Below are 23,283 nucleotides of genomic sequence, written 5' to 3' on the forward strand. Positions count from 1 at the left end.
CGCGCTCCTCTTGGACTCCCGCCTCCTCTCGCGCTCCTCTTGGACTCCCGCCTCCTCTCGCGCTCCTCTTGGACTCCCGCCTCCTCTCGCGCTCCTCTTGGACTCCCGCCTCCTCTCGCGCTCCTCTTGGACTCCCGCCTCCTCTCGCGCTCCTCTTGGACTCCCGCCTCCTCTCGCGCTCCTCTTGGACTCCCGCCTCCTCTCGCGCTCCTCTTGGACTCCCGCCTCCTCTCGCGCTCCTCTTGGACTCCCGCCTCCTCTCGCGCTCCTCTTGGACTCCCGCCTCCTCTCGCGCTCCTCTTGGACTCCCGCCTCCTCTCGCGCTCCTCTTGGACTCCCGCCTCCTCTCGCGCTCCTCTTGGACTCCCGCCTCCTCTCGCGCTCCTCTTGGACTCCCGCCTCCTCTCGCGCTCCTCTTGGACTCCCGCCTCCTCTCGCGCTCCTCTTGGACTCCCGCCTCCTCTCGCGCTCCTCTTGGACTCCCGCCTCCTCTCGCGCTCCTCTTGGACTCCCGCCTCCTCTCGCGCTCCTCTTGGACTCCCGCCTCCTCTCGCGCTCCTCTTGGACTCCCGCCTCCTCTCGCGCTCCTCTTGGACTCCCGCCTCCTCTCGCGCTCCTCTTGGACTCCCGCCTCCTCTCGCGCTCCTCTTGGACTCCCGCCTCCTCTCGCGCTCCTCTTGGACTCCCGCCTCCTCTCGCGCTCCTCTTGGACTCCCGCCTCCTCTCGCGCTCCTCTTGGACTCCCGCCTCCTCTCGCGCTCCTCTTGGACTCCCGCCTCCTCTCGCGCTCCTCTTGGACTCCCGCCTCCTCTCGCGCTCCTCTTGGACTCCCGCCTCCTCTCGCGCTCCTCTTGGACTCCCGCCTCCTCTCGCGCTCCTCTTGGACTCCCGCCTCCTCTCGCGCTCCTCTTGGACTCCCGCCTCCTCTCGCGCTCCTCTTGGACTCCCGCCTCCTCTCGCGCTCCTCTTGGACTCCCGCCTCCTCTCGCGCTCCTCTTGGACTCCCGCCTCCTCTCGCGCTCCTCTTGGACTCCCGCCTCCTCTCGCGCTCCTCTTGGACTCCCGCCTCCTCTCGCGCTCCTCTTGGACTCCCGCCTCCTCTCGCGCTCCTCTTGGACTCCCGCCTCCTCTCGCGCTCCTCTTGGACTCCCGCCTCCTCTCGCGCTCCTCTTGGACTCCCGCCTCCTCTCGCGCTCCTCTTGGACTCCCGCCTCCTCTCGCGCTCCTCTTGGACTCCCGCCTCCTCTCGCGCTCCTCTTGGACTCCCGCCTCCTCTCGCGCTCCTCTTGGACTCCCGCCTCCTCTCGCGCTCCTCTTGGACTCCCGCCTCCTCTCGCGCTCCTCTTGGACTCCCGCCTCCTCTCGCGCTCCTCTTGGACTCCCGCCTCCTCTCGCGCTCCTCTTGGACTCCCGCCTCCTCTCGCGCTCCTCTTGGACTCCCGCCTCCTCTCGCGCTCCTCTTGGACTCCCGCCTCCTCTCGCGCTCCTCTTGGACTCCCGCCTCCTCTCGCGCTCCTCTTGGACTCCCGCCTCCTCTCGCGCTCCTCTTGGACTCCCGCCTCCTCTCGCGCTCCTCTTGGACTCCCGCCTCCTCTCGCGCTCCTCTTGGACTCCCGCCTCCTCTCGCGCTCCTCTTGGACTCCCGCCTCCTCTCGCGCTCCTCTTGGACTCCCGCCTCCTCTCGCGCTCCTCTTGGACTCCCGCCTCCTCTCGCGCTCCTCTTGGACTCCCGCCTCCTCTCGCGCTCCTCTTGGACTCCCGCCTCCTCTCGCGCTCCTCTTGGACTCCCGCCTCCTCTCGCGCTCCTCTTGGACTCCCGCCTCCTCTCGCGCTCCTCTTGGACTCCCGCCTCCTCTCGCGCTCCTCTTGGACTCCCGCCTCCTCTCGCGCTCCTCTTGGACTCCCGCCTCCTCTCGCGCTCCTCTTGGACTCCCGCCTCCTCTCGCGCTCCTCTTGGACTCCCGCCTCCTCTCGCGCTCCTCTTGGACTCCCGCCTCCTCTCGCGCTCCTCTTGGACTCCCGCCTCCTCTCGCGCTCCTCTTGGACTCCCGCCTCCTCTCGCGCTCCTCTTGGACTCCCGCCTCCTCTCGCGCTCCTCTTGGACTCCCGCCTCCTCTCGCGCTCCTCTTGGACTCCCGCCTCCTCTCGCGCTCCTCTTGGACTCCCGCCTCCTCTCGCGCTCCTCTTGGACTCCCGCCTCCTCTCGCGCTCCTCTTGGACTCCCGCCTCCTCTCGCGCTCCTCTTGGACTCCCGCCTCCTCTCGCGCTCCTCTTGGACTCCCGCCTCCTCTCGCGCTCCTCTTGGACTCCCGCCTCCTCTCGCGCTCCTCTTGGACTCCCGCCTCCTCTCGCGCTCCTCTTGGACTCCCGCCTCCTCTCGCGCTCCTCTTGGACTCCCGCCTCCTCTCGCGCTCCTCTTGGACTCCCGCCTCCTCTCGCGCTCCTCTTGGACTCCCGCCTCCTCTCGCGCTCCTCTTGGACTCCCGCCTCCTCTCGCGCTCCTCTTGGACTCCCGCCTCCTCTCGCGCTCCTCTTGGACTCCCGCCTCCTCTCGCGCTCCTCTTGGACTCCCGCCTCCTCTCGCGCTCCTCTTGGACTCCCGCCTCCTCTCGCGCTCCTCTTGGACTCCCGCCTCCTCTCGCGCTCCTCTTGGACTCCCGCCTCCTCTCGCGCTCCTCTTGGACTCCCGCCTCCTCTCGCGCTCCTCTTGGACTCCCGCCTCCTCTCGCGCTCCTCTCATGGACCTCCCAGCCTCCTCTCGCGCTCCTCTTGGACTCCCGCCTCCTCTCGCGCTCCTCTTGGACTCCCGCCTCCTCTCGCGCTCCTCTTGGACTCCCGCCTCCTCTCGCGCTCCTCTTGGACTCCCGCCTCCTCTCGCGCTCCTCTTGGACTCCCGCCTCCTCTCGCGCTCCTCTTGGACTCCCGCCTCCTCTCGCGCTCCTCTTGGACTCCCGCCTCCTCTCGCGCTCCTCTTGGACTCCCGCCTCCTCTCGCGCTCCTCTTGGACTCCCGCCTCCTCTCGCGCTCCTCTTGGACTCCCGCCTCCTCTCGCGCTCCTCTTGGACTCCCGCCTCCTCTCGCGCTCCTCTTGGACCTCCCCGCCTCCTCTCGCGCTCCTCTTGGACTCCCGCCTCCTCTCGCGCTCCTCTTGGACTCCCGCCTCCTCTCCTCGCGCTCCTCTTGGACTCCCGCCTCCTCTCGCGCTCCTCTTGGACTCCCGCCTCCTCTCGCGCTCCTCTTGGACTCCCGCCTCCTCTCGCGCTCCTCTTGGACTCCCGCCTCCTCTCGCGCTCCTCTTGGACTCCCGCCTCCTCTCGCGCTCCTCTTGGACTCCCGCCTCCTCTCGCGCTCCTCTTGGACTCCCGCCTCCTCTCGCGCTCCTCTTGGACTCCCCGCCTCCTCTCGCGCTCCTCTTGGACTCCCGCCTCCTCTCGCGCTCCTCTTGGACTCCCGCCTCCTCTCGCGCTCCTCTTGGACTCCCGCCTCCTCTCGCGCTCCTCTTGGACTCCCGCCTCCTCTCGCGCTCCTCTTCCACTCCCGCCTCCTCTCGCGCTCCTCTTCCACTCCCGCCTCCTCTCGCGCTCCTCTTCCACTCCCGCCTCCTCTCGCGCTCCTCTTCCACTCCCGCGCTCCTCTTCCACTCCCGCGCTCCTCTTCCACTCCGCGCTCCCTCTCGCGCTCCTCTTCCACTCCGCGCTCCTCTTCCACTCGCTCCGCGGCTCCTCTTCCACTCTCGCGCTCCTCTTCCACTCTCGCGCTCCTCTTCCACTCCGCGCTCCTCTTCCACTCTCCGCGCTCCTCTTCCACACTCGCGCTCCTCTTCCACTCTCGCGCTCCTCTTCCACTCTCGCGCTCCTCTTCCACTCTCGCGCTCCTCTTCCACTCTCGCGCTCCTCTTCCACTCTCGCGCTCCTCTTCCACTCTCGCGCTCCTCTTCCACTCTCGCGCTCCTCTTCCACTCTCGCGCTCCTCTTCCACTCTCGCGCTCCTCTTCCACTCTCGCGCTCCTCTTCCACTCTCGCGCTCCTCTTCCACTCTCGCGCTCCTCTTCCACTCTCGCGCTCCTCTTCCACTCTCGCGCTCCTCTTCCACTCTCGCGCTCCTCTTCCGCGCTCCTCTTCCGCGCTCCTCTTCCGCGCTCCTCTTCCGCGCTCCTCTTCCGCGCTCCTCTTCCGCGCTCCTCTTCCGCGCTCCTCTTCCGCGCTCCTCTTCCGCGCTCCTCTTCCGCGCTCCTCTTCCGCGCTCCTCTTCCACTCCCGCGCTCCTCTTCCACTCCCGCGCTCCTCTTCCACTCCCGCGCTCCTCTTCCACTCCCGCGCTCCTCTTCCACTCCCGCGCTCCTCTTCCACTCCCGCGCTCCTCTTCCACTCCCGCGCTCCTCTTCCACTCCCGCGCTCCTCTTCCACTCCCGCGCTCCTCTTCCACTCCCGCGCTCCTCTTCCACTCCCGCCCTCCTCTTCCACTCCCGCCCTCCTCTTCCACTCCCGCCCTCCTCTTCCACTCCCGCCCTCCTCTTCCACTCCCGCCCTCCTCTTCCACTCCCGCCCTCCTCTTCCACTCCCGCCCTCCTCTTCCACTCCCGCCCTCCTCTTCCACTCCCGCCCTCCTCTTCCACTCCCGCCCTCCTCTTCCACTCCCGCCCTCCTCTTCCACTCCCGCCCTCCTCTTCCACTCCCGCCCTCCTCTTCCACTCCCGCCCTCCTCTTCCACTCCCGCCCTCCTCTTCCACTCCCGCCCTCCTCTTCCACTCCCGCCCTCCTCTTCCACTCCCGCCCTCCTCTTCCACTCCCGCCCTCCTCTTCCACTCCTCCCCTCCTCTCGCGCTCCTCTTCCACTCCTCCCCTCCTCTCGCGCTCCTCTTCCACTCCCCCCCTCCTCTCGCGCTCCTCTTCCACTCCCCCCTCCTCTCGCGCTCCTCTTCCACTCCCGCCTCCTCTCGCGCTCCTCTTCCACTCCCGCCTCCTCTTCGACTCCTGGAGTCTCTTTTGCAGCAGCAGAAATGCCTGTCTGTTCCCCTTATTTTTGAATTCCCCTATCACAAAAGCCCTGCCACTCTTTTTCCTCCGTTCTTGTGCAGCCCGTGGTGCCCTGGACGTGGCTCCTGCTGCTTTCCTCTGAGAAGTCACCTCCTCCAACAGTACCCAAAATGGCATGTCTGTTAGAGAAGTGGACCACCACTGGAGACTGCTGCATGACGTGCCTTCCTCTACTTTGCCTGGTGGTCACTCATCCATTTTCTGCCTGTTCAGCCTTTACCTGTGGTGTGACCACCTCACTGAACCCGCTGTCCACGACAATCTCAGCATTGCGGATGCTCCACAGTGAATGTGCCCGCAGCGCCAGTTCCGAAATGTGGTTAGCCAGTAGCTACAGCTGGGCACACTTCCTGCAAACATGGTCGCCAGGGACACTGGAAGTGTTTATGACTTTCCCACATAGCACAGGAGGAGCAAATCACGGGTATGAGCTCTGTTGCCATGACTTCACTTTAGATTAAGCTGGTTAGTTACTCCCTTTAAAGAATACTATGCCAGTGGCCTTATTCCACTCCAAACGCTCCCACTACGGTCCAAAGTCCTTACCTTATTTTGTTTAAGTAAATGAACTACAGTTTAATTAGTAGAAAAAGTAGAAGTACTCACCTGACCCTACTTACTGCCTCCTGCTTACAGTTGCCTCCCCTGCATTGCGGCAGTTTTTGAATTGACATCACTTTGAACTCCACTGCCTGAAGGTCCTGAGGGTACGCCTCTCCTCTCCGGTCTCAGCCTCTGTTTTTCTCGCCCTTGTATACTGCTCTCTCTGGCCCCTCCACTCTGGTCTAAAACACTCCTTCTTCCAACCCTAACAGCAGCTTTTAGTTAATTGCTAAATTAAGTAAAGACTAGACTTTAGATAGAATTTAACCCTTAAACTCCCTTGGTCACCAATCTCCAACTGAAGGCCTCTACTGCAGCCAACACAGCACTCCAATGCAGACCACCAAATGGAGAATACAGCAAGTAATTATTGAAGTCAGTTATTCACAGAGTACGCTTACTGACGTCTCGCGAGCTTATTCAATTGGTCTTAGAAATCAGCTTTCCTGCTCCATGCCATTATCCAGTAACCCTGTAGTAGATATAGTGAGAAGAATTTGCTGTAGAGTAACTGCCCAAACCAAAGCTGCCTCGGATGACTGGAACCTATCTAATTGAATCTCATTCAAAAGCATGTTCCTCATTCACAATTTCACCATTTGCGAGGTTCTGCGGGAACGTAACCCTATGAATGGCAGGATTTTACTGTAGTTTATTATTAGTTCTTTATACAGGCTTAGAAGGATTACAATGTTATTATTAGTAAATACCTAGCATGAAATTGAGTTGTGGATATTAGAAGGCTGCAAAAATAGCTAGGGTTAACTGCTCTCGATTGCTATCTCAAGCCTCTGTTGGAAAGTGTCTATAAGTATTAAGTGAGGGTAGGATTGAGCTCAACTGATGTTATATAGGCTATTACACATAAAACGGCTATTTTATTGTTGGCAGTGCTTGTGGAACCATATCCCAAAAGAAATCATTCATGAAAAGGGGAAAGAAGAAAAATATAGCAGGGCAGGATGGTTAGAGGAGCTATATTCATGATGTGGCTAATAAAAATAACCAAGCAGAAGGGTATTTACTCAACTCTTTTTCTATTCTTGTAAGGACCTCACTGCATTATGCTGCTGCCAACTGCAACTACCAGTGCCTGTTTGCTCTTGTGGGATCTGGGGCCAGTGTAAATGACCTTGATGAAAGAGGTTGCACACCACTTCACTATGCAGCAGCATCAGACACAGATGGAAAGTAAGTGATGTGGCTGGTTTAAAATGATTGGAAACTGGCAATGACTTAGCTCACTATTGATTGATCTTTATTTGTATATTGTCCTCTTCTCAAGGCTATAGCTATTCACTTTTTCCCCTTTAAATGAAATTAACTAATGCTATCAGTTTATAGATTTGGAATATTTATGAATGCCAGTTAGGAGTTGGTTGAATGTATTTGCAAAGTTATAAATTGAAGGTGTATATAACTATTAACTGAAGCTACTAATTTGCAAATTACCTAACAAGATTGACAATCCACTGATTATTAATTACTTCATCAATATGCTACCTGATCTTGAATCAGATATGAACGTAGGAACTAGGAACTGGAGTAGGTCACTCAGCCCTTCAAGCCTGCCCCGCCATTCAATAAGATCATGGCTACCTGAAAGCTCCCGCCTATCCCCGATAACTTTTTACCTCCTTGTTAATCAAGAATCTATCTAGCTCTGCCTTAAAAATATTCAAAGACCCTGCTTCCACTGTTTTTTGAGGGAGAGTATTCCAAAGAGATTCACAACCCTCAGAGAGAGAATTTCTCCTCATCTCTGTTTTAAATGAGTGACCCCTCAAGAGGAAACATCCTTTCCACATCCACCCTGAAAAGACCCCTCAGGATCTTAAAGGTTTCAATCAAGTCGCCTTCTACTCTTCTAAGCTCCAGCAGATATAAGCCTGGCCTGTCCAACCTTTCCTCATAAGACAACTCGCCCATTCCAGGCATTAGTTCTGGTAAGCCTTCTCTGATAACTGCTTCCAACGTATTTACACCCTTCCTTAAATAAGGTGACCAATACTTGTGATTGTTTTAACTTCCCTTCAAGAGTCCTGAAACCTTTAAAGCCTTTTAATGTGAAACTAAAACTCAAGTTCCCCTTGCCTTAACAAACCAATACAGAAACATAAATTAAACCTAAAGTTAAAGCTAAAACTCATTCCTAACACCCACAAATACAAATATATCTTGCTTAAATTATCTTGAGTTCTTAACACAAGGCACAAGTCAGGAGTGTGATGGAATACTCTCCACTTGCCTGGATGAGTGCAGCTCCAATAACACTCAAGAAGCTTAAGGCAGAGCCTGCTTGATTGGCATCCTATCCACAAACATTCACTCCCTCCACCACTGACGCACAGTGGTAGCAGAGTGTACCATCTACAAGATGCACTACAGGAACTCACCAAGTGTCCTTAGGCAGCACCTTCTAAACCCATGACAACTATCATCTAGAAGGGTAAGAGCAGCGGGCAAGCCGCTCACCATCCTGACTTGGAGATATGTCACCGTTCCTTTACTGTCGCTGTGTCAAAATCCAGGAACTCCCTTCTGAATAGCACTGTGGGTGTACCTACACCACATGACTGCAGTGGTTCAAGAAGGCAGCTCAGCACCATCTTCTCAAGGGCAATTAGGGATGGGGAATAAATGCTGGCCTAGCCAGCGACGCCCATATCCCATGGATGAATATTTTAAAAATTATTGAATATTGTCTCTGCATTATTCCTACCAGAATGAATTGTCTCTCACTTCTCTGCATTAAATTTCATCAACCACTTACCTGCCGTTCCATCAACCTTTTGAAGCTTAATACTGTCCTCACAGTTCACAATATTTCCAAGTTTTGATCAAGTCACCTCTTGCTCTTCTAAACCCCAGTGGATACAAGCCTAACCTGTCCTTTCCTCATAAGACAACTCACCATTCCTGGTATTAGTCTGGTAAACCTTCTCTGAACTGCTTCTAATGCATTTACATTTTTCCTTAAAGGGCAAATTAAGGTTAAGCAGTGTGTCTTTGTTAAGTCTTTTTCCCCCAAAAGAGCTTTGAATTTTACCTCTCTTCATTAAGCTTAGTTAGTTGGCTAGTTGGTTTGTACAGCATTGTTATTTGAAGGAAAACACACAATCGTAGCATTTTACAACACGCAATCTTCAGGCAGTTGGAATTACAATGCTACGAAGACATTAGAATGTCTTCATGATTTTGATCTCCTTGATCGGTCAGGTATTGTATGCACCAGATTCCCTCATAGTACTCTGTGGTTGCATTTTCCCCACTGGAACCATTATTCCTTTTTTTAGCCAGCTCTGTGAAACAGCTGGCCACTTAGACCCTTTCCCTTGCCTTTTTCCTAGATACTTTACAATGTATTCAAATATTGACCCATTGCATATAAAACACTATAGTGTTTACTAATGTTCCAAGTACTAACAAAGCCTTAAAAAAAATCCTCCTAAACTCTCCCATTGGGTTTTGGTGCTGATATTAATTCTGTGCAGTTGGTCTCATGGAAATAGTTTTCTTTATTTTACTATGTCAAAATGCCTAGCTATTTTGAGCACCTGCAACACATTTCCTCTTAATTTTATGTTAATTTTTCAGAGCCACTCCACCTGGTATAATCTAAACTGACCTCTAATATATCCTTTCCATACCGTTGATAAAGGAGGAGCGCTGAACTGGACGCAATACTCTAACTGTCTGAATCACTTATTTGCATAGATTTAACATTATTCTTTGGTTTGTGTCCCATGCCTTTGATCTTAAAAGCTAATTTGTTTTCCTTAACAGTTTGTCAATTTATCATATCCTACTTTGTGTTTCTCTCTTTTACCTTTTTAAAGTTTTGGCATTTAGTGTATAGTTCCTTTCCCAAAATGCAGAACTTCGTATTTCCCTGCATAAGATATAATCTGACCTCTATCTACCAAATCTGCTAACTTGACCATATTTTGTCGTTGCTTACAATCCTCTACATAGTTAATCGCAGTTTTCTGACTCATCAGCCACAAGACAAAATAAACCTTAAAAGCTCATCAGCAGAGATGAAAGAGATGGTTGTTACCCTCATTTTTAATTTGCCCATATCTCTGTTTTGTCACATGGCACTTCCTTTTTTGACAATTCTAGTTTTTGATTGCCAGCTGTTACATTTTGGTGTGTTATATTGTTTTCACTGTACTTCCTCTCATTTTGAATCATTGTTCTTGTATGCTTCCTGGAGTGTTTCATTGATTTTATTTATTTATGCAGCACTCTTTCCCCTTGCTCAAAACATCTCCAACTGCTTTATATTTGAAAGGCAAATGTTGAATTTTCAGTTAATTATATTGTCCAAAGTAACACGAGTGACCGAGTAATTCCAGTTGACTATTGTTTGAAAGATATTGGGAATTTTTTAAAATTGAAAATCAGTTTTAGTTCAGCACAGCATCCTGGTTTGAGAGCTCCAGTTGCCTGACTGGTGGTCATTAAAATATTTTTGAATGACCCATTAATGAGATTTTAGGATACCTGAGAACTGTGTACCAAGTTGGTTTTGCATGTGGTGTTTTCTGATAGCTTCTTTCAAAGCTTCTAAACTAGTAGTTTGATTTGACTTTCTGCAATATAATAGCTGCTTTGTATGCAACTTTGATCATGTGTTCATGAAAGCTTAGTTTTATGCCGTGTATTGTAGAATTGGTATTTTGCAAGCATTTGTGTCCAACCGTGAAAGCTGCCTTTCCTTTCCTGGGCCATTATTGATTTACTGTCCTACATATCGGTATATTGAACATTTAAAAATTTTATATCCTGTAACATAATTTTATTTCATTTTCTTCAAATGTACATATATATTACAATGTTTCTTTCTGATTGTGTTTGTGCTCTTTTGTCAGTCATAAGGGCAACTTCCAAAGGGCAGCTGATTTCATATAGAAAATCAAAAGATGTCTAAATTGTTTTTTGGCTGGGGGTGGGGGGGCGGTTGTAGGGAATGATTTCTTTTTCAAGAAATCGAGAGAAGAAAATGCCTTCGTATTATACACCTGCCAGCATTGAGTACTCCTAAACAAAAACAGAATCAGCTGGAAAAACTCAGCAGGTCTGGCAGCAACCGCAGTTTTTTGTTTTTATCTTTGAGTACTCCTAAGTCAGCCCTAGGTCTCGAGGGCTAGCAGCTTGGGGAGATAGTGGCATACTGGACTAGTGATCCAGAAGCTCGGGCTAATGTTCTAAGGACAAGGGTTCAAATCCCACCATGGCAGCTGGTGGAATTTGAATTCAAATAATAATCTGGAATTGAAAAGCTAGTCTCTAGTGTCGTAAAAACCTAATGTCCTATAGGAAAGGGAATGTGTCATCCTTGTCTGGCCTGCATGTGACTCATAACTTCCCTCTCATAACTGCCCTCTGCAATTGTGTGGTAAGCCACTCAGTTCAAGGGCAATTTGGGATGGGCAACAAATGCTGGCCTTGTCAGTGACACTAACAAAGAGAAGCATAAAGCTGCCTCATTAGGCTAAGGGAATGATTCTTGCTTTGGGGTTGCTTGTTGAAATTTGCAAGAGGTTTGAAATCCTGTATCAATATATCAAAATAAGGTGGTCACCAAGAAATCCAATCAGGAGCACAGGAGAAATATTTTACCCAGAAAAGCATGGTGAGAAAGTGGAAGTTGCTACCACGTACTTGTCTAGCTTCCAGCTTTTTGGAGCAATTTTGTCTTTTGTTTTTCTTCAGTAAAATTGGTGACCATATTCAGCCTTTTATTTAAAAGTAAGCAGTTGACATATTAAATATGATACAGTAAGAATTAAAGTCATATTACTTTGTCAGTGTGAGTTCTGGATATATGAAATTATAATCTGAGAAACTAAACATTAATTGCACGAAAACAGCTAAATTTAATCATAAAATTAATGATTTATGTTAGCCGATTTACACAAGGTTGACTCTGCTAAGGTCTTGCCTTCTCTGTACAGCATGGGGCATGAGGCCCATTTCAGTTCCCATGTTGGAAATTTCCAGCTTTGATGGCAAATTCTTTGTGTGAGGAAGAAAATGTAGTTTTTACTTAGCTTATGTGGGTAGAGTTTACCAGGCTGAGCTTCAGTCGCCACCTCTGCATCAAATAAGCATAACAAGTTTTGTAATCAAGTTTAAAGCTCCATCCTGTGGTGGAAAACGCAATAGCAGCTGTTTGTGGGTTAACTATTTGAGGATCAGTCAGAGGTGTTCACATAGGATATAACATCAGGTCAGCAATCAGATGTTGATATTTGGAATAGAGCAGTATAGAGAAGAAGGTAAGAGACCAGTCTTGTGTTTTGGGAGCACTGGAGGATGGTCATAGGAGCAGGAGTAGGCTATTTACTCCCTGAGCATGTGTTGCCAATCACTGAAACCATGGCTGACTTCATATACCCACCTTTACTCTTGATTCGTTATTAACTTTGGTTAACAAAAACTTATCAATCTCAGATTTTAAAGTTAAGAATTCAGCTATCATCAGTTGCCATTTTGCAGAAAACAACTCCAAATTTCTACTACCCTTTCTATATAAAAGTGCTTCCTAATTTCAATCCATTGAACCATAGAACACTACAGCTCAAAAAACAGGCCATTCGGCTCTTCTAGTCTGTGCTGAAATATTATTCCGCTAGTCCCATTGACCTGCACGTAGTCCATAACCCTCCAGACCCCTCCATCCGTGTAGCTATCTAATTTATTCTTAAAACTTAAGAGTGAGCCCACATTTACCACATCAGATGGTAGCTCGTTGCACACTCTCACCGCTCTGAGTGAAGAAGTTTCCCCTAATGTTCCCCCTAAACCTTTCCCCTTTCACCCTAAAGCCATGTCCTCTCGTGTTTATTTCTCCTACTCTAAGTGGAAAGAGCCTACTCTCATTTACTCTGTCTATACCCCTCATAATTTTGTAAATTTCTATCGTATCTCCCCTCATTCTTCTACGCTCCAAGGAATAAAGTCCTAACCTGTTTAATATTTCCCTGTAAATCAACTCCTTAAGACCCGGCAACATCCCAGTAAATCTTCTCTGCACTTTCTCAATCTTACTGATATCCTTCCTGTAGTTAGGCAACCAGAACTGCACACAATACTCCAAAGTTGGCCTCACCAATGTCTTATACAACCTCACCATAACATCCCAACTCCTATACTCAATACTTTGATTTATGAAGGCCAGTATGCCAAAGGCTTTCTTTACAACCTTGTCTACCTGTGACGCCACTTTCAGGGAACTATGTATCTGAACTCCCAGATCCCTTTGTTCCTCCGCACTCCTCAGTGCCCTACCATTTACTGTGTATGTCCTTGCAAGGCCTGACTGTAATTTTTAAGCAATGCCTGCTAGTCCTAGACTCCCCAAACAGCAGAAATAGTTTTTTGCTTTCTAACCTGTCTGTTTCCTTAACATCCTGAAAATTTGAAAGTTTACAGGTGGCTTGCAACTCAAAAATGCAGGGGAAGGCAGTGGCCTCATGGTATTGTTACTAGGCTAGTAATCCAGACACCCAGAGTAAAGCTCTGGGGACCTGGGTTCAAATCCCACCACAGTAGAATTATATGTGGTATAATTTGGAACAGATCTAGCAACCAAAGACTGGGCAACCATGAGGCTCTGAGGACCATCAGCAGCAGAATTGTACTCAATCACAATGTGAAAACTCATGGCTGGGTATATTCTCCACTGTACCATTACCATCAAATCATGGAGTCAACCCTGGTTTAATGAAGACTGCAGGAGGGCATGCCAGGAGCAGCATCAGGCATACCAATAAGTGAGGTGTCAACCTGGTGAAGCTACAACACTACAACACAGGGCTACTTGCGTGCCAAACTGCAAAAGCAGCATGTGTTAGACAGAGCTAAGCAATTCCACAACCAGCGGATTGAATCTAGGCTCTGCAATCCTGCCACATCAAGTCGAGCATAGTGGTGGACAATTAAACAACTCACTGGAGGAGGAGGTTCCACAAATATCCCTATCCACAATGATGGGGAGCTCAGTGCAAAAGATAAGGCTGCAGCATTTACAACAAGCTTCAACCAGTGGATGATCTATCTCCGCCTCCTCCAGAGGTCCTCTGTGTCACAGATGTCTGTCATCAGCCAATCTGAGTCATTCTACGTAATATCAAGAAACTGCTGAAGCCACTGGATACTATGTAAAGGCTATGGGCCTGGCAATATACTGGCAATAGTACTGAAGACTTGTGCTCTAGAACTTGCTGCGCCCCTAGCCAAGCAGTTCCAGTTCAACTACAATACTGGCATCCAGTGGCAATGTGGAAAATTGCCCAGGTATGTCCTGTACACAAAAAGCAGGACAAATCCAACCCAAGCCAACTGCTGCCTCATCAGTAAAATGATGGAAGGGTCATCAATAGTACTGCCAACTTTAGCAATAACATACTAACTGACACACATTTTGGGTTCTGCCAGGGTCACTCAGCTCCTGACCTCATTACAGCCTTGGTTCAAACATGGACAAAAGAGCTGAACTCCAGAGGTGAAGTGAGAGTAACTGCCCTTGACATCAAGGCAGCACTTGACCGAATGTGGCATCAAGGAGCCCTAGCAGAAATGGGGTCAATGGGAATGAGGGGAAAATTCTCCCCTGGTTGGAATCAAACCTAGCACAAAAGAAGATGGTTGTGGTTATTGGATGTCAATCATCTCAATCCCAGGACATTGCCGCAGGAGTTCCTCAGGGTAGTGGCCTAGGCTCAACCATCTTCAGCTGCTTCATCAATGACCTTCCTTCCATCATAAGGTCAGAAGTGGGGCTGTTTGCTGACAATTGCACAATGTTCTGCACCATTTGCGACTTCTCAGATAATGAAGCATTCCATGTCCAAATGCAGCCAAATCTGGACAATATCACAGACAAGTGACAAGCAACATTAGCACCACACAAATGCCAGGCAATGATCGTCTCCAACAAGAGAGAATCTGACCACCTCAATGGCAATGACCACCTCAATATTCAATGGCATTGCTGTTGCTGAATCCCCCACTTTCAACATCTTGGTAGTTACCATTCAGAAACTGAACTGAGATAGAAGGTGGAGATTGGTAGTAAATTGATAATTTTTGTGTTGAAAGTAGTCCCTGGGGGGGGTCAGTATTTAGGGCCACTGTTTCACTTGTCATATTCAAGTGACCTGGATTTGGGTATAGGGAGTACAATTTTGAAGTTTGGGGATGATAAAATAAAACTTGACTACGTAGTAAATAGTGTGCAGGATAGTGGCAGATTTCAGATGGGCAGACATGGAAGATGCAATTTAATGTTAGTAAGTGTGAAATGATGTATTTGGAGAGAAACAACATGTAGAGGAATTATAATCTAAGTGAGACTATATTAAGCAGGGTGAAGGAGCAGGGGGACCTGGGGTACATATTTACAAACGTTTGGTGGTATCAGGAAAATTTGATAAGGCAATGAAAATATGTGTACTTGGCTTTGTCAGCAGGGATTTTGAATACCAAAACAAGGAAGTTTTGCTAAGCCTTTACAAATCACTGGTTAGATCTCAGTTGCTGTATTGTGTACAATTCTGTGCAATAGATATTGGGGAAGGATGTCATGTTCTTGTAGCTGGCACAGAGGTGGTTTACCATGGTCATACTAAGAATGAGGAACATCAGTTATGCGGTGAGATTGGAGATGCTGGTATTGTTCTCCTAAGAGCAACCAAGGTTAAAGGTTGACCAAGTGGAGGTGCTCAAAATAATGAAGAGTTTTGATAAAGCAAGTAGGAAGAAACTGTTTCCTCTTGAAAGTGGTTTGATAGCCAGAGGTCATAGATTTTACATTTGTCAAAAGCGGTAGAGAGGAAATTTCTTCAGTCTTGAGGTGTGGAACATTCTTCTGAAAGGCTGGTGGACTCAATTTCTAAGAATTTTCAAAAGCTAATTGGACATGTCTTGAAGAAGACAAATTTGCACAATTGAAGAGAATTCTGGGGTGTGGGACTAAATTGGACAACTCTTTGAAAGAGCCAGAAGGGGCAAGATAGGCTGAATGGCTTCTGATTTGATAGAGATGTTCAAAATCACAGAGCATTTGGATAGATTAAATAAGGAGAAACTGCCAGTGGCAGATGGGTTGGTAACCAGAGGACATAGGTTTAAGGTGATTGGCAAAAGAACAAGAGGTGAGATGAGATTTATTTTTGTGCAGCGTTTTGTTATGATCAGGGTGCACTGCCTGAAAGAGTGGTGGAAGCAAATTCAATAATAACTTTTAAAAGGGAATTGGATGAATATTTGAAGGGGGAAAATTGCAGGATTCAGGGAAAGAGCAGGGGAATAATTGGATAGTTATTTTCAAAGCCAAGTATGATGAGTCAGATGCCTGCCTTTATACTTCTGTATGATTCTATACCCATTTAACTGTCTGAAGAAGACTTGTGCAATATTTACTTGTAAATTTCCAGAAAACCAGTTCATAATTGCTCATGGACAAGCAACAGGGAATGCAGCAAAATATGAAAGAAATATAGCACACTCAGTGCATGCCAGCGGAAGAAGAATGCCAATGAGAAGCTTCGGAGTACACCTATAGGGAACCCGAGGAAATGGTATTGAAGCAGGTGTGCTTGTTTTTCAACAAGTCTTCAAAGTACCTAAATTAGAGCAAAATATTGTGAATGCTGGAAAATTGAAATAAAGATAGGAAGTACTAGAAATACTCAGGTCTGGCAGCAACTGTAAAGAAAGAAATAGAGTTAACATTTCAAGTGGAATATGACTCTCCTTTAGAACTGAACTTTTTGAGTGGAATATGACTTCTTCAGAACTGGAGTTCTGAAAAAGAGTCACATTCATCTCGAAAGGTTAGTTTTGTTCCTCTCTCCAAGGATGCTGCCGGACCTGTTGAGTATTTCCAGCACTTCCTGTTTTTATCTCGGAGTACGTATATGTTTATAGTGTGCCATTGTTTCTGAAAATAAATTAGATTCTCTGATTTAAATCATATTTGTTTTGGTGTGGGCAATTAATTTTTTGCCTTTATTTGGCATGTTTTGGGGAAATAGGTTCAGTTGGGAAAGCATGGACTCAGAATTGTTTTCAACTCAAAACTGCTAGAGTAGCAGTTAACTCAAGGGTAAAAAGGATGGCTGGTGTGTGCAGTTAAAGGTCTACTGTCTGTAACTTAATATAGTATTACATTTGGTTATAGTTGGCTTGTGGTTGTTGGACCCATTAAGTTGTTGGGTGAGATCATCATACCACCAGACCCAGTGAACATGTAGAAATTAGATAGAAATTAGAATAAATACCTGTATACTTGGAATGGTCCTGAAGAGGATAAAAGGAGTGGCACACTGAGCCGTGCTCATTTTCTTTCATTTGTATTTCTTAAAAGGCATTCAGGGTTGCGGCCTAAGTATAGCATAAAATATAGTTCAAGAAAAATCTTATCAATTGCTGCAGTATTTTTATTCCACAATGGCCAAGTACAGTTTTAAATCCCACCAACAGTAGTTGTGTTTGTAAGAGCCTTCTGGGTAATTCAGACCAAACTGATAAGTGCCTTGACTTTCCATTAATAAATATTCTGATCAAAGGTGTTTGACCTGAAACATTTACTCTGTTCTTTTCCAGATGCTACCTAATGAGTATTTCCAATGTTTTCTGTTTTTATTATATTGAAAAGCGAAATACTTATACTTCCTCCAGTGAAGTGTTGCTGTTCATTCAAGGCTATTTCAAGTTGCAACTCACGATAGTTTTCTTGACCATCTTCAGGTGCCTGGAGTATCTGCTCCGAAATGATGCAAATCCTGGAATTCGAGATAAACAGGGCTATAATGCAGTGCACTACGCAGCTGCCTATGGGCATCGTTTATGTCTTGAACTTGTAAGTCTGTTTAATTTTGCTAACTTTAAAATTAAACTAAATGCTTTCAATAGATATTACAGAACTAAGTAGTGAAGTAATTTTGGAAGTAGTAAATGGGTTAAGTTCCATATTCCTTTTTGCTGTGGAATAACCTTGGATTTGTTTGTTTCTACTACAAAAAGTATCACATCAGGCATTAAGGAATTAAAATATGTTTGTTATTTATATTCCCAAAGCTCTTCACAGCCAATGGATTACTATGAAGTGCAGTCACCGTAGCAAATGCAGAAAATGAATGGATGAATGATTAGATAATCCATTTTTTGGTGATGTTGGTTGACGGAGGGATGTTAGCCAAATACCAGAAGAACTCCTCATTGTTTTTGAAATATAACCAAGTGATTTATTTTTTTTTTTGCATCTAAACAAAAAAACTGGAACTTTAAAATCACATCCAGAGATGTGCCATTCTAAAGTGCCACCCTAGATTATGCTCTTAAACCTATTGGTACATAACTCTCAACCTTCTGACCCAGCAATGAGAGTGCTACCAAGGCTGACTCCATAATTCACAGCTAGGGTTGAGTTCAGGTGGTTGGGGGAAGGGCGGAGGGTGGGAGTAACTGATTTGTCCTGTCGTTTCTTTTGGATTTTTTTTGACTGAATTCAGGGAGCAAACAGCCTGTTAGTATTTTATAAGCGCTTACATGGAATCTCACAGAACATATAACACAGTCACAGCTACACAGCCCCACTAGTTTGCTGGTGTTTACCCTCCACACAAGTCATCTCCCTATTTATCTACCTATCTGATAAGAGCCTTGCAACGTATCCGTTCTATTCCATTTTCTCACCTTTTGGAAGCATTTAAGCTATTTGTCTCAATCACTTTCATTGTAGTGAGTCCCAAATTCCATTTACTCTGTTTCTCCTTACTTCCCTATTGGATTTATTAGTAACTGTCTTGTATGTATGGCCCCTAGTTTTGGTTTTTCATACATGTGAAAACATTAGGCTGGATTTTACAGACACTGCCAGACCCCTGCACCAGGTGTGTTTTCAGCAGGGTCCCATAAAATATGAGGGGTGACAAGCCCACTATCTTCCTGCCCACCCCTGACCTGTCCCCCGTAACATGGTAGTTGGGTGAATGCCGAAATCAGCAGCCAGCCCGCCATATTTAAATAAATAATTAAGGGTCAATTGGCTTGATATGCCGCCCATAGCATAATACATTGTTTGAGTGCATCCTTGATGTCAGAGTTGCACATTGTCATTGTTGCTCCTAATAGCCATAAGTACTACAATATCAATTCAGTGTTTCCACATCCAGGGAGAGACTCGCTGGGGATCGGGGAAGACTCACTGTTGAACAAGTTCATATGTTAATTCTTATCTGAAAAATCTTTTTTGTTTAACGTTGCTTAGTTAAGTGATGTTAAGTGAGGATTTACTGTACAAGAGCAGGGGTGCCAATCAAGTGAACTCCTTCACCTTGGATTATGTTGAGCTTTTGATTGTTGTGGCTGCATCATTCAGGCAAATTGTGAATATCCTTTTGGCCTCCTGACTTGAAATTTATAAACGGCAGAAATTTTGATGGGTCATAAGGCGATCCACTCATTGCAGAATACACAGCCTCTGTCTGTGTTAATGTGACTGGCCTAGTTTAAATTCTGGTTTGTGGCAAGTCCCAGGGGCACAGTGGAGCAACTATTGAAGGCCAGGGGAGCTGGCCTGTGCAAGATTATGATGTGAATGTCATCTGCCACTGATCAGCCTGAATTTATTGAGGTCCTGTTGTAGGCTAGCAATGGGCTGCTTCATTATCAGAGGTATTATGAATGGAAGTGAACTCTGGGATCATCAGTGAACAGCCCTATTTCAGGCCTTACAACAGAGGAAAAATCATTGGCGATTCATTCACAAATGTCCTTTAATTTAGTTGAATTGTTACATTTCAGATTACTCAACCATTGCTTTCGACCAACAGCAATTAATTTATACTGTTTGGGAAACATCCAGCGTCCCATTCACGTTTTTACAAAGCGCTCCTGCAGTGTTATTCTGAGGCTATGACTGCCATCTTCCTTTGTTGGATATGGCTCCAGTCATTTCAGGATTTTAGTTTTGGCACCCGTTAATTTCCCAACTTTTGCAGGGTTTAATACTTAGTACTGTGATGCCTTGATGCAGTAGTCAGCTACTCTTACCTCTTCGGACAATCAGCTCTTTCATCCATGGCTGGATTAAGGCTGTGATGAGGTCTGAAGCCAAATGATTCTGGTGTAACCCAAACTGAGCATTTTTGAGGTGGCTATTAGGTGATCAGGTTTTGCTCGATGGCAATATTGATGATTCCTGTCATCTGACCTATATAGACCTTCAAAAGCCATTGAGAAAAATTCATTGATGGAGAATAGTAATTGCGTTTCCAACTTTTAAAAGGTTTTGCATCAACAGGACACAGCTGTGCAGTTATTTGTTACTAATACTCTGAAATTCCCCAACTCTTGGAAATGGACATCTTTGAAACACAATAGCCAAAATCAGTGGACCCATTTTTATTTGAGCTGGTTCTGTGGAATATATAAAGAGCTGTTAGTAACCATTTTCCATCCCCTAAACATTGTGTAGCACAATGTTCTGTAGCTTTTGAGCATTAATTAGCCAATGAGCTGCAATATTTAACTTGAAAGATAAAAGCCTTGGTAATTGTCCAAAAAATGCATTTAAAGGCTAATGCAAAAACACAGTAAACTTTTGCATTCAACTGTGCACTTTTCACCAGGTTTTTACACTGGAAATGATTTGCAAATCTTCTGTATTGAATGGGGCGAAAAGAAAAATTCTGGTTGTACTTCAAATAATTTACTTTACTGGATTTGAACTTACATGTTCTCTGTAGATATTCTTGAATAACTTGGCAATTTACATTCATACAACCATATGAGCTTGGAGCAGGAGTAGGCCACTTGGCTCCACAAGCCTGTTCTGCCATTCAATAAGATCATGACTGATTTGATTGTAACTTCCCGCCTACCCCCCGGAACCCCCAACCACCCCCCCGCCCCACCACCATTAATCAAGAATCTGTCTAACTCTGCCTTAAAGATATTCAAACTAGCTCTGCCTAAAAAGTATTCAAAGAACCTGCTTCCACTGCTTTTTCAGGAAGAGAGTTCCAAAGACTCATGACCCTCTGAGAAAAAATTTCTTCTCCTCTCTGTCTTAATTGAGTGACCGCTTATTTTAAACCGTGACCCCTAGTTTTATATCCTCCCACAAGTGGAAACATTCTCTCCACATCCACTCTGTCAAAACCCCTCAGGATCTTAAACTTTCGATCAGGTCACCTCTTACTCTTTGAAACTCCAGTCGATACAAGTCTTATCAATCCAACCTTTCCTCATAAAACAATGCAGCCATTCCTGCTACTGGCCTAGTAAACCTCTGAACTGTTTCTAATGTATTTACATCTTTCCTTAAATAAGGAGACCAGTAGTGTACACAGGTTCCGGATGTGGTCTCATCAGTGCCCTGTACAGCTGAAGCATAACACCCTTCTTTTGTATTCAATTCCCCTCATCATAAATTATAACATTCTGTTAGCTTTTGTTATGATTCCAGCTGAGGTTACCATTGGACAAGCCTGATCCTAGGCTGGAACCCAGCTTGGTAGATCCTAACTTTTATTTGTTTGTTTAGGTATGTGGAGAGGGGCTACTGAACAATCACCAGAGTCAGCTAATGAACTTTTAACAAAAGTTTAAAACATTCTTTAAACAAGAAAAGGTGAACTATACAATACTCCTTCACCCACAACTATACCTTTACAGATATGTACAGATTTTTAAGGATAACACAGGTTACAAAAGCTATCTTATACTCTAATGTTCACAGTAAGTACAGTCCATGTAAACCAATTGGTGACCTGTGGTCAGACACACCACACTCTGAAACCAAGTGACAGGTGCCACCCCAGACAGATGACATGGATCTCTCCTCAACCTCTTCCAGACGCTTGTTACACCATGAGCCAACCAGTCTCACTGAACTCCGTCTTTCACACAAGAGTTTCAATCTCCACTTTCTAAGAACTCGCCTTGGAATCTTCTCCCAAACCGATGCTCTCTCTCAGACACCTTCTACAAGGTCCACCTCCAGAGTTTTGAACTCTCCTTCCGATGTTCCTCTCCCCTGGGTCACCACATGCATTCAAGCTTTCTTCCACGCACTTTCTCTCATCGACTCAGCTGTCAACAGTACACCACTGCTTCATATGCCCATAGCAAGGAGCTACAGACCTTCAGCTGCCCCTTTGGACCTTCTGACTTCCTACAAGCCTTTATATCACTTTGACTCTGTTTCCTGCAGTTTGGAGCTTTAAGTTTGGAGCCTTTCTCTGCCCCTCACTCTTCACTTAACGGCCTTTTCCAGGATCCTGTCCTCCTTTTACTAAAAGGCCTGCTTGGGACTTTCTCCTTTTCCACTCCCCTAGATTTGAGGACTTTCTTCTTTAACTTGGGACTGGCTATTTGTCCTTTTTGCTTCAGTCTCTCTCTGGCAAATGTCTTCAAAACCAACTAAACTCAAACAGCTTCCAAATCAAAACTGCTGTTTCCAGTTTCTTCTGTATGCCTGTGTCTGTGGAAGGGAGGGGCCTGCCTCTCTGGAACCCTGTTGCTAGGCAACAGCCCAGTTTCTCTACACTTTGTTTAACTTAGCTTCAAAAGTTGTAAAACTTTCATTAGATATGCAGGCACCTTTTAAGGTGAAACTAAAACTCAACTTGACCTTTTCTTAATACACACATACAGAAATACAAATCAGACTTAAAATATAAAGCTAAAATTCATTCCTAACACTCAAAATACAAATATAACTTACTTAAACTATCTCCAATTCCTAACACTTTCCTAATTACTTGCTATACCTGCGTACTAGCCTTTTGTGATTCATGCACTAGGACAACCAGAACCCCCTGAATCTCTCATCATTTAGATAATATGCATTTTATTCTTCCTGCCAAAATGGACCATTTCACATTTGCCTACATTATAATGCTTTGCCTACTCACTTAACCTATCTTTGTCACTTTGTAGCCTCCTTACGTCATCTTCACAACTTACATTCCTACCTAGCTTTATGTCATCAACAAATTTAGCAAATATACCATCTGTCCCTTCACCCAAGTCATTTATATGAATTGTAAATCGAGGCCCCAGCTCTGATCTCTGTGGCACACCACTCGTTACATCCCGCCAATCAGAAAAGGATCCATTTACGACTACCCTTTGTTTCCTGTTAGCTAGCCAATCTTCCATCCATGCCAATGTTACCCTCTACACCATGAGTTTTTATTTTCTGCAGTTGATGTGGCACCTTATCAAATACCTTCTGGAAATCTTAAGTACACCACATCCACCGGTTCCCTTTTGTCACAGCACATGTGACTCCTTCAAAGAACTCCCAATAAATTAGTTAAACATGATTTCCCTTTCACAAAACCATGTTGACTCTGCCTGATTACCTTAAAGATTCCTAAGTGCCCTGCTATCATATCTTTAATAGCTTCTAACATTTTCCCTATGACAGATGTTAAGCTAGTAGTTTCCTGCTTTCTGTCTCCCTCCCTTTTTGAATAAAGGTGTTACATTTGTTATTTTCTAGACTAATGGAGCCTTCCCTAAATCTAGGGAATTTTGGAAAATTAAAACCAACGCATCAACTATTTCACTAGCCATTTCTTTCAAGACCCTAGGATGAAGTTCACGAGGATCCAGT

The 23,283-nt window shown here is 46.4% G+C and overlaps 1 protein-coding gene across 3 annotated transcripts in view; it reads left to right on the forward strand.

The window, feature by feature from the left end:
- Positions 1-23,283, forward strand: part of ankrd28b (ankyrin repeat domain 28b) — a 232,673-nt gene that overhangs the window by 148,595 nt on the left and 60,795 nt on the right. For all 3 annotated transcript variants that reach the window (XM_041184421.1, XM_041184422.1, XM_041184420.1), the window contains exons 14-15: positions 6,690-6,830; positions 17,403-17,514. In XM_041184421.1, the coding sequence (XP_041040355.1) occupies positions 6,690-6,830; positions 17,403-17,514 (253 nt within the window). The remainder of the gene's footprint in view (positions 1-6,689; positions 6,831-17,402; positions 17,515-23,283) is intronic.

The sequence above is a fragment of the Carcharodon carcharias genome, chromosome 3 (genome assembly GCF_017639515.1).
Source record: "Carcharodon carcharias isolate sCarCar2 chromosome 3, sCarCar2.pri, whole genome shotgun sequence".
NCBI lineage: Eukaryota > Metazoa > Chordata > Chondrichthyes > Lamniformes > Lamnidae > Carcharodon > Carcharodon carcharias.